General features: G+C 48.1%; 1 protein-coding gene across 3 annotated transcripts in view; it reads right to left on the reverse strand.

Annotated features, from left to right (window-relative positions):
- The window catches only part of LOC124008633 (mucin-19-like), a 44,818-nt gene that overhangs the window by 31,612 nt on the left and 1,039 nt on the right, over nt 1–12,167 (reverse strand). For 2 of the 3 annotated variants that reach the window (XM_046320099.1, XM_046320100.1), the window contains exon 2: nt 4,202–6,758. In XM_046320099.1, coding sequence (XP_046176055.1) covers nt 4,352–6,337 — 1,986 coding nt within the window. In that variant the 5' untranslated portion in view covers nt 6,338–6,758 and the 3' untranslated portion in view covers nt 4,202–4,351. Of the gene's footprint in view, nt 1–3,453; nt 6,759–12,167 lie in introns of those variants that run through there. The other variant, XM_046320101.1, reaches the window with a different exon arrangement.

Genomic DNA, 12,167 nt, shown 5'->3' on the forward strand with positions numbered 1-12,167 from the left:
CCTACTGGTTCTATTTAAAGTCATGTTTGGAAATTGTTCAGAGAATTTTAAAAACATACACTCCTCTACGGGATGGGTGTCCCTAAACCGGGATGTTTGTTGCTAACGTGCACTGATGTGACTAGTATACAACAGCCAACTCTCTGGGACATAGACATGTCTTATATGGGCAGAAAGCTTAAATTATTGTTAATATGTCCAATTAACAGTAGCTATTACAGTGAGGAGAGTGAGGATAGTGAGGAGAATGAGGAGAGTGAGGAGAGTGAGGTGAGTGAGGAGAATGAGGTGAGTGAGGAGACTGAGGTGAGTGAGGAGAGTGAGGAGAGCGAGGAGAGTGAGGATAGCGAGGAGAGTGAGGAGAGTGAGGAGAGTGAGGAGAGTGAGGATAGAGAGGAGAGTGAGGATAGTCAGGAGAGTGAGGAGAGCGAGGAGAGTGAGGAGAGTGAGGAGAGTGAGGAGAGTGAGGAGAATGAGGAGAGCGAGGAGAGCGAGGAGAGCGAGGAGAGCGAGGATAGCGAGGAGAGTGAGGATAGTGAGGAGAGTGAGGATAGTGAGGAGAATGAGGTGAGTGAGGAGAATGAGGAGAGTGAGGAGAGTGAGGAGAGTGAGGAGAGCGAGGAGAGTGAGGAGAGCGAGGAGAGTGAGGATAGTCAGGAGAGCGAGGAGAGTGAGGAGAGTGAGGAGAGTGAGGAGAGTGAGGAGAATGAGGTGAGTGAGGAGAATGAGGAGAGAGTGAGGAGAGTGAGGAGAGTGAGGAGAGTGAGGAGAGTGAGGATAGTCAGGAGAGCGAGGAGAGTGAGGAGAGTGAGGAGAGTGAGGAGAGTGAGGAGAGTGAGGAGAGTGAGGAGAGTGAGGAGAGTGAGGAGAATGAGGAGAGCGAGGAGAGCGAGGAGAGCGAGGATAGCGAGGAGAGTGAGGATAGTGAGGAGAGCAAGGAGAGCGAGGATAGTGAGGAGAGCGAGGAGAGCGAGGAGAGCGAGGAGAGTGAGGATAGTGAGGAGAGCGAGGAGAGCGAGGAGAGCGAGGAGAGCGAGGAGAGCGAGGAGAGCGAGGATAGTGAGGAGAGCGAGGATAGTGAGGAGAGTGAGGAGAGTGAGGAGAGCGAGGAGAGCGAGGAGAGCGAGGAGAGCGAGGAGAGTGAGGAGAGTGAGGAGAGCGAGGATAGTGAGGAGAGCGAGGAGAGTGAGGAGAGTGAGGAGAGTGAGGAGAGCGAGGAGAGCGAGGAGAGCGAGGAGAGCGAGGAGAGTGAGGAGAGTGAGGAGAGTGAGGAGAGCGAGGATAGTGAGGAGAGTAAGGAGAGTGAGGAGAGCGAGGAGAGTGAGGAGAGTGAGGAGAGCGAGGAGAGCGAGGAGAGCGAGGAGAGCGAGGAGAGCGAGGAGAGCGAGGAGAGTACACAACAACAAAACACTTCTATCACGGCAACTGGTTTGATACATTCACCCTTGACAGTATATAATGTACTTACATTCGTCAAAATAACCTAGAATTTACATTCTCAGAACGTTGATAAAACGGAACAGCTTCTACCCACAAAGCCATAAGACCGCTAACTAGTTAGTTAAATAGTTTACTCTTTTGACTCATCATATATATACGGTTCTTTCACTGTTTGTTATCTATCCTGTTGCCGAGTCACATTATTCATTATACTATACAGCCAAGTTATTACCTCATACCTCTATACATGGACTCAGTACTGGTACCCAGTGTATATACTATACAGCCAAGTTATTACCTCATACCCCTATACATGGACTCAGTACTGGTACCCAGTGTATATACTATACAGCCAAGTTATTACCTCATACCCCTATACATGGACTCAGTACTGGTACCCAGTGTATATACTATACAGCCAAGTTATTACCTCATACCTCTACACATGGACTCAGTACTGGTACCCAGTGTATATACTATACAGCCAAGTTATTACCTCATACCTCTACACATGGACTCAGTACTGGTACCCAGTGTATATACTATACAGCCAAGTTATTACCTCGTACCTCTACACATGGACTCAGTACTGGTACCCAATGTATATACTATATAGCCAAGTTATTACCTCGTACCTCTACACATGGACTCAGTACTGGTACCCAGTGTATATACTATACAGCCAAGTTATTACCTCGTACCCCTAAACATGGACTCAGTACTGGTACCCAGTGTATATACTATACAGCCAAGTTATTACCTCATACCTCTATACATGGACTCAGTACTGGTACCCAGTGTATATACTATATAGCCAAGTTATTACCTCGTACCTCTACACATGGACTCAGTACTGGTACCCAGTGTATATACTATACAGCCAAGTTATTACCTCGTACCCCTAAACATGGACTCAGTACTGGTACCCAGTGTATATACTATACAGTCAAGTTATTACCTCATACCTCTATACATGGACTCAGTACTGGTACCCAGTGTATACAGCCAAGTTATTACCTCATACCTCTATACATGGACTCAATACTGGTACCCAGTGTATATACTATACAGCCAAGTTATTACCTCATACCTCTACACATGGACTCAGTACTGGTACCCAGTGTATATACTATACAGCCAAGTTATTACCTCATACCTCTACACATGGACTCAATACTGGTACCCAGTGTATATACTATACAGCCAAGTTATTACCTCATACCTCTATACATGGACTCAGTACTGGTACCCAGTGTATACAGCCAAGTTATTACCTCGTACCCCTAAACATGGACTCAGTACTGGTACCCAGTGTATATACTATATAGCCAAGTTATTACCTCATACCTCTATACATGGACTCAGTACTGGTACCAAGGCCCCTAAATAAACATTTCACTGTTAGTCTACACCTGTTGTTTACCAAGGCCCATAAATAAACATTTCACTGTTAGTCTACACCTGTTGTTTACCCAGGGCCCTAAATAAAAATTTCACTGTTAGTCTACACCTGTTGTTTACCCAGGGCCCTAAATAAACATTTCACTGTTAGTCTACACCTGTTGTTTACCAAGCATGTGACAAATAACATTTGATTTGATTTGTGAGCAGGTGTATGTGTGTGTGTGTGTGTGTGTGTTATGTTTGTGCGTGTGTGTTATTGTGTTAATGTGTGTGTGTGTGTGTGTGTGTGTGTGTGTGTGTGTGTGTGTGTGTGTGTGTGTGTGTGTGTGTGTGTGTGTGTGTGTGTGTGTGTGTGTGTGTGTGTGTGTGTGTGTGTGTGTGTGTGTGTTATTGTGTTAATGTGTGTGTGTGTGTGTGTTATTGTGTTAATGTGTGTGTGTGTTATTGTGTTAATGTGTGTGTGTGTTATTGTGTTAATGTGTGTGTGTGTGTGTGTGTGTGTGTGTGTGTGTGTGTGTGTGTGTGTGTGTGTGTGTGTGTGTGTGTGTGTGTGTGTGTGTGTGTGTGTGTGTGTGTGTGTGTGTGTGTGTGTGTGTGTGTGTCTCCTACCTCTAGCTGTATACTCCCAGCCTTCTTCTTCAGTTCGTCACACTTCCTGAACTTACAGATCTGATGACCTGTCTTCCTGTTTCTACAGGCTGAACACACCCCACAGTTAATCAGTCTTCTGCAGGGGGCACACACTCCACACCGCTTCCTCTTCCTCTTGGAGGCTCCTGACCCCTGACCCCCAGAGGTCATCCCCGGGGAAGTCGAGGGGCAGGGGGAGGAGTTAGTCTGGTTGGCGTGGTGGCAGTCCGATAGCATCTGGTTGTGGTTGGTCGCCATCTGGAAGTGGGAGGAGTCTGGAATGTTGACGCCATTATGCGACCCCATCGCCATGACGATGACCCCGGGTGGTAACCCCAACATTCCAGCGGAGAAGTTGGGCATGTTGACCCCGTTGGCTCCTCCTCCTCCATTGCAGCTGCTGTTGCGATCTGATAGGCTGAGCATGTCCTGGTGGGTGTGGCCTTGTTTTGTCATGTGATCGGTGGTCGTGTAGCCTGACAGGAAGTTGTTATTCCCGTGGTGATGATGTGTTTCCTGTCCCTGTGAGGAGGAGGCGTGTCCTCCGTGCTGCTTCCCCTCACCGCCGGTCCGGTGGGGGTGGGGCTGCATGTGCGTTGCCAAGGGCGACGGGTGCGTCGTGGGAGGAGCCAGGGGTGTGGCCTGATGTACGGGAGGTTTCCGCCCCCACAGCATCGCCGCTGCATTGATGTTCATGTTGACGTTGTCATGGCAGCCCCAAGGCGTCACTCCCGCTACGCCAAGCCTGCCGCCAGGGAACATGGGAGGAGTGATCCGGGCGAGCTTGGCCGACTGAGGGAAGTTCATGCTGTTAACTGCGTTCATGTTCACGTTAGTTTTAGCGTAGAAGTTAGCGAAAGATCGGTATCGCTCCATCTCAGCCGTATAGTCCAAGACCGGGGTTAGACCACAACCGTCCATGGTGACCGCACAGCACTGACCGTGGTGGTTGTGACCTGGTTAGACTGTTCTCTACACCACTAGACCTGGTTAGACCGTTCTCTACACCACTAGACCTGGTTAGACTGTTCTCTACACAGATGGACCTGGTTAGACTGTTCTCTACACAGATGGACCTGGTTAGACCGTTCTCTACACCACTATACCTGGTTAGACCGTTCTCTACACCACTAGACCTGGTTAGACTGTTCTCTACACAGATGGACCTGGTTAGACTGTTCTCTACACAGATGGACCTGGTTAGACCGTTCTCTACACCACTAGACCTGGTTAGACCGTTCTCTACACCACTAGACCTGGTTAGACTGTTCTCTACACAGATGGACCTAGTTAGACCGTTCTCTACACCACTAGACCTGGTTAGACTGTTCTCTACACCACTAGACCTGGTTAGACCGTTCTCTACACCACTATACCTGGTTAGACCGTTCTCTACACCACTAGACCTGGTTAGACCGTTCTCTACACAGATGGACCTGGTTAGACTGTTCTCTACACCACTAGACCTGGTTAGACCGTTCTCTACACAGATGGACCTGGTTAGACCGTTCTCTACACCACTAGACCTGGTTAGACTGTTCTCTACACCACTAGACCTGGTTAGACCGTTCTCTACACCACTAGACCTGGTTAGACCGTTCTCTACACCACTAGACCTGGTTAGACCGTTCTCTACACAGATGGACCTGGTTAGACTGTTCTCTACACCACTAGACCTGGTTAGACCGTTCTCTACACCACTAGACCTGGTTAGACCGTTCTCTACACCACTAGACCTGGTTAGACTGTTCTCTACACAGATGGACCTGGTTAGACCGTTCTCTACACAGATGGACCTGGTTAGACCGTTCTCTACACCACTAGACCTGGTTAGACCGTTCTCTACACCACTAGACCTGGTTAGACCGTTCTCTACACAGATGGACCTGGTTAGACCGTTCTCTACACCACTAGACCTGGTTAGACTGTTCTCTACACCACTAGACCTGGTTAGACCGTTCTCTACACCACTAGACCTGGTTAGACTGTTCTCTACACAGATGGACCTGGTTAGACCGTTCTCTACACCACTAGACCTGGTTAGACTGTTCTCTACACCACTAGACCTGGTTAGACTGTTCTCTACACCACTAGACCTGGTTAGACCGTTCTCTACACCACTAGACCTGGTTAGACCGTTCTCTACACCACTAGACCTGGTTAGACTGTTCTCTACACAGATGGACCTGGTTAGACTGTTCTCTACACCACTAGACCTGGTTAGACTGTTCTCTACACAGATGGACCTGGTTAGACTGTTCTCTACACCACTAGACCTGGTTAGACCGTTCTCTACACCATTAGACCTGGTTAGACTGTTCTCTACACAGATGGACCTGGTTAGACTGTTTTCTACACCACTAGACCTGGTTAGACTGTTCTCTACACAGATGGACCTGGTTAGACCGTTCTCTACACCACTAGACCTGGTTAGACTGTTCTCTACACAGATGGACCTGGTTAGACTGTTCTCTACACCACTAGACCTGGTTAGACTGTTCTCTACACCACTAGACCTGGTTAGACTGTTCTCTACACCACTAGACCTGGTTAGACCGTTCTCTACACAGATGGACCTGGTTAGACCGTTCTCTACACCACTAGACCTGGTTAGACCGTTCTCTACACCACTAGACCTGGTTAGACTGTTCTCTACACCACTATACCTGGTTAGACCGTTCTCTACACCACTAGACCTGGTTAGACTGTTCTCTACACCACTAGACCTGGTTAGACCGTTCTCTACACCACTAGACCTGGTTAGACTGTTCTCTACACAGATGGACCTGGTTAGACTGTTCTCTACACAGATGGACCTGGTTAGACTGTTCTCTACACAGATGGACCTGGTGAGATCAAACATGACAACAGGGAACACGATTGGAGAAAGTGCCGTTGTGGTCAGTCTCTGGTCCCGTCACTCTGGTCACGTTGTGGTCAGTCTCTGGTCCCGTCACTCTGGTCACGTTGTGGTCAGTCTCTGGTCCCGTCACTCTGGTCACGTTGTGGTCAGTCTCTGGTCCCGTCACTCTGGTCACGTTGTGGTCAGTCTCTGGTCCCGTCACTCTGGTCACGTTGGTTAGCCTGGAGGAGAGTTAACCCTTTATGGTCTCAGCAGACCTCGCTGGAGGAGAGTTAACCCTTTATGGTCTCAGCAGACCTCGCTGGAGGAGAGTTAACCCTTTATGGTCTCAGCAGACCTCGCTGGAGGAGAGTTAACCCTTTATGGTCTCAGCAGACCTCGCTGGAGGAGAGTTAACCCTTTATGGTCTCAGCAGACCTCGCTGGAGGAGAGAAACAGAGAGAAAAGAAAATAATAATTTTAATGCTCAACTTTACATACGGTATATAGACATACAGTATATACAACAATAAAATATGGGTGGTCCTGTGTAGCTCAGTTGGTAGAGCATGGCGCTTGTAACGCCAGGGTAGTGGGTTCGATCCCCGGGACCACCCATACGTAGAATGTATGCACACATGACTGTAAGTCGCTTTGGATAAAAGCGTCTGCTAAATGGCATATATTATTATTATTATTATATTATTAAATATTCATCCACCTTGAATTTATAAATGGGTTAATTAAATACATGTAGACTATCTCAATGTTTGCCATTTTTCATCTTGACCTTTATTTAACTAGGCAGTTCTAATTCTAATTTTCAATGACGGTCTAAGGAACAGTGGATTAACTGCCTTGTTCAGGGGAACAGTGGGTTAGCTGCCTTGTTCAGGGGAACAGTGGGTTAACTGCCTTGTTCAGGGGAACAGTGGGTTAACTGCCTTGTTCAGGGGAACAGTGGGTTAGCTGCCTTGTTCAGGGGAACAGTGGGTTAGCTGCCTTGTTCAGGGGAACAGTGGGTTAGCTGCCTTGTTCAGGGGAACAGTGGGTTAACTGCCTTGTTCAGGGGAACAGTGGGTTAGCTGCCTTGTTCAGGGGAACAGTGGGTTAGCTGCCTTGTTCAGGGGAACAGTGGGTTAACTGCCTTGTTCAGGGGAACAGTGGATTAGCTGCCTTGTTCAGGGGAACAGTGGGTTAACTGCCTTGTTCAGGGGAACAGTGGGTTAACTGCCCTGTTCAGGGGAACAGTGGGTTAACTGCCTTGTTCAGGGGAACAGTGGGTTAGCTGCCTTGTTCAGGGGAACAGTGGGTTAACTGCCTTGTTCAGGGGAACAGTGGGTTAGCTGCCTTGTTCAGGGGAACAGTGGGGTTAACTGCCTTGTTCAGGGGAACAGTGGGTTAACTGCCTTGTTCAGGGGAACAGTGGGTTAGCTGCCTTGTTCAGGGGAACAGTGGGTTAGCTGCCTTGTTCAGGGGAACAGTGGGTTAACTGCCTTGTTCAGGGGAACAGTGGGTTAGCTGCCTTGTTCAGGGGAACAGTGGGTTAACTGCCTTGTTCAGGGGAACAGTGGGTTAGCTGCCTTGTTCAGGGGAACAGTGGGTTAACTGCCTTGTTCAGGGGAACAGTGGGTTAACTGCCTTGTTCAGGGGAACAGTGGGTTAACTGCCTTGTTCAGGGGAACAGTGGGTTAGCTGCCTTGTTCAGGGGAACAGTGGGTTAACTGCCTTGTTCAGGGGAACAGTGGGTTAACTGCCTTGTTCAGGGAACAGTGGGTTAGCTGCCTTGTTCAGGGGAACAGTGGGTTAGCTGCCTTGTTCAGGGGAACAGTGGGTTAGCTGCCTTGTTCAGGGAACAGTGGGTTAACTGCCTTGTTCAGGGGAACAGTGGATTAGCTGCCTTGTTCAGGGGAACAGTGGGTTAACTGCCTTGTTCAGGGGAACAGTGGGTTAACTGCCTTGTTCAGGGGAACCGTGGATTAGCTGCCTTGTTCAGGGGAACAGTGGGTTAACTGCCTTGTTCAGGGGAACAGTGGATTAGCTGCCTTGTTCAGGGGAACAGTGGGTTAACTGCCTTGTTCAGGGGAACAGTGGGTTAACTGCCTTGTTCAGGGGAACCGTGGATTAGCTGCCTTGTTCAGGGGAACAGTGGGTTAACTGCCTTGTTCAGGGGAACAGTGGGTTAACTGCCTTGTTCAGGGGAACAGTGGGTTAACTGCCTTGTTCAGGGGAACAGTGGGTTAACTGCCTTGTTCAGGGGAACAGTGGGTTAGCTGCCTTGTTCAGGGGAACAGTGGGTTAACTGCCTTGTTCAGGGGAACAGTGGGTTAACTGCCTTGTTCAGGGGAACAGTGGGTTAGCTGCCTTGTTCAGGGGAACAGTGGGTTAGCTGCCTTGTTCAGGGGAACAGTGGGTTAACTGCCTTGTTCAGGGGAACAGTGGGTTAGCTGCCTTGTTCAGGGGAACAGTGGGTTAACTGCCTTGTTCAGAGGAACAGTGGGTTAACTGCCTTGTTCAGGGGAACAGTGGGTTAACTGCCTTGTTCAGGGGAACAGTGGGTTAGCTGCCTTGTTCAGGGGAACAGTGGGGTTAACTGCCTTGTTCAGGGGAACAGTGGGTTAACTGCCTTGTTCAGGGGAACAGTGGGTTAGCTGCCTTGTTCAGGGGAACAGTGGGTTAGCTGCCTTGTTCAGGGGAACAGTGGGGTTAACTGCCTTGTTCAGGGGAACAGTGGGTTAGCTGCCTTGTTCAGGGGCAGCACGACAGATTTTTACCTTTGATCTTCCAACCTTTCGGTTATTAGTCCAATGCTCTAACCACTAGTCTACCTGCCGCCCTTATCCACTGTCTAGTTTGACCTGACTATATCCTGTCTAGTTTGACCTGACTATATCCTGTCTAGTTTGACCTGACTATATCCTGTCTAGTTTGACCTGACTATATCCTGTCTAGGTTGACCTGACTATATCCTGTCTAGTCTGACCTGACTATATCCTGTCTAGGTTGACCTGATTATATCCTGTCTAGTCTGACCTGACTATATCCTGTCTAGTCTGACCTGACTATATCCTGTCTAGTCTGACCTGACTATATCCTGTCTAGTCTGACCTGACTATATCCTGTCTAGTTTGACCTGACTATATCCTGTCTAGTCTGACCTGACTATATCCTGTCTAGTCTGACCTGACTATATCCTGTCTAGTCTGACCTGACTATATCCTGTCTAGTTTGACCTGACTATATCCTGTCTAGTTTGACCTGACTATATCCTGTCTAGTCTGACCTGACTATATCCTGTCTAGTCTGACCTGACTATATCCTGTCTAGTCTGACCTGACTATATCCTGTCTAGTCTGACCTGACTATATCCTGTCTAGTCTGACCTGACTATATCCTGTCTAGTCTGACCTGACTATATCCTGTCTAGTCTGACCTGTATATCCTGTCTAGTCTGACCTGACTATATCCTGTCTAGTTTGACCTGACTATATCCTGTCTAGTTTGACCTGACTATATCCTGTCTAGTTTGACCTGACTATATCCTGTCTAGGTTGACCTGACTATATCCTGTCTAGTCTGACCTGACTATATCCTGTCTAGGTTGACCTGACTATATCCTGTCTAGTCTGACCTGACTATATCCTGTCTAGGTTGACCTGACTATATCCTGTCTAGTCTGACCTGACTATATCCTGTCTAGTTTGACCTGACTATATCCTGTCTAGTCTGACCTGACTATATCCTGTCTAGTCTGACCTGACTATATCCTGTCTAGTCTGACCTGACTATATCCTGTCTAGTCTGACCTGACTATATCCTGTCTAGTCTGACCTGACTATATCCTGTCTAGTCTGACCTGACTATATCCTGTCTAGTCTGACCTGACTATATCCTGTCTAGTCTGACCTGACTATATCCTGTCTAGTCTGACCTGACTATATCCTGTCTAGTCTGTTGACCTGACTATATCCTGTCTAGTCTGACCTGACTATATCCTGTCTATTATTATTATTATTATTATTATTAGTTTGACCTGACTATATCCTGTCTAGGTTGACCTGACTATATCCTGTCTAGTCTGACCTGACTATATCCTGTCTAGTTTGACCTGACTATATCCTGTCTAGTCTGACCTGACGATATCCTGTCATCTTCTTCTCTTTCTGCAATACCTCATCCTCCTTTCTGTTCCTCCCTGGCCCCTCAAAACTTTCCCTCAACCCTCTCTCTCTCTCAGGGTTTCTGGTTTCAGTGCTCTCACTCTCCTCTACACCCCCATCTCTCTCTCTCTCTCTAATGGACAAATCTGATATGTTACAGGAATGTTCTTCCGACAACAGTAAAATAACATCCCCTGCACCAAGCCCAGAGAGTGTGTGTTTCTGTGTGAGTGTGATAAGATTCATTGGTTTGGATCAATATTTGATGTACTCATCAGTGACGAACTCTGCAGGTTTGTGTCAATGCATCCTCTAAATTATATGTAAAAAACAAAAGATCTTAGAATCAATCTATATGATGCTGTGTGTGTGGGGGGGGGGCATCATCATCATCAGACCATATTACTTCATCATCATGAGACAGGTCCTGCGACCAGATGACCTCATCATCATGAGACAGGTACTGAGACCAGATGACCTCATCATCATGAGACAGGTACTGAGACCAGGTGACATCATCATCATTAGACAGGTCCTGTGACCAGATGATCTCATCATCATGAGACAGGTCCTGTGACCAGGTGACATCATCATCATTAGACAGGTCCTGTGACCAGGTGATCATCATGAGACAGGTCCTGAGACCAGATGACATCATCATCATTAGACAGGTCCTGTGACCAGATGATCTCATCATCATGAGACAGGTCCTGAGACCAGATGACCTCATCATCATGAGACAGGTCCTGTGACCAGGTGATCATAATGAGACAGGTCCTGAGACCAGGTGATCATCATGAGACAGGTCCTGTGACCAGATGACATCATCATCATTAGACAGGTCCTGTGACCAGATGACCTCATCATAATGAGACAGGTCCTGAGACCAGGTGATCATCATGAGACAGGTACTGAGACCAGGTGATCATCATGAGACAGGTCCTGAGACCAGGTGATCATCATGAGACAGGTACTGAGACCAGGTGACCTCATCATCATGAGACAGGTCCTGAGACCAGATGACCTCATCATCATGAGACAGGTCCTGTGACCAGGTGGTCATCATGAGACAGGTCCTGAGACCAGGTGATCATCATGAGACAGGTACTGAGACCAGGTGACCTCATCATCATGAGACAGGTCCTGAGACCAGATGACCTCATCATCATGAGACAGGTCCTGTGACCAGGTGATCATCATGAGACAGGTCCTGTGACCAGGTGATCATCATGAGACAGGTCCTGAGACCAGGTGATCATCATGAGACAGGTACTGAGACCAGGTGACCTCATCATCATGAGACAGGTCCTGAGACCAGATGACCTCATCATCATGAGACAGGTCCTGAGACCAGATGACCTCATCATCATGAGACAGGTCCTGAGACCAGATGACCTCATCATCATGAGACAGGTCCTGTGACCAGTTGATCATCATGAGACAGGTCCTGTGACCAGGTGATCATCATGAGACAGGTCCTGAGACCAGGTGATCATCATGAGACAGGTACTGAGACCAGGTGATCATCATGAGACAGGTCCTGAGACCAGGTGATCATCATGAGACAGGTACTGAGACCAGGTGACCTCATCATCATGAGACAGGTCCTGAGACCAGATGACCTCATCATCATAAGACAGGTCCTGAGACCAGATGACCTCATCATCATGAGACAGGTCCTGAGACCAGAT

Source organism: Oncorhynchus gorbuscha, linkage group LG21 (assembly GCF_021184085.1).
Source record: "Oncorhynchus gorbuscha isolate QuinsamMale2020 ecotype Even-year linkage group LG21, OgorEven_v1.0, whole genome shotgun sequence".
NCBI classification, from domain to species: domain Eukaryota; kingdom Metazoa; phylum Chordata; class Actinopteri; order Salmoniformes; family Salmonidae; genus Oncorhynchus; species Oncorhynchus gorbuscha.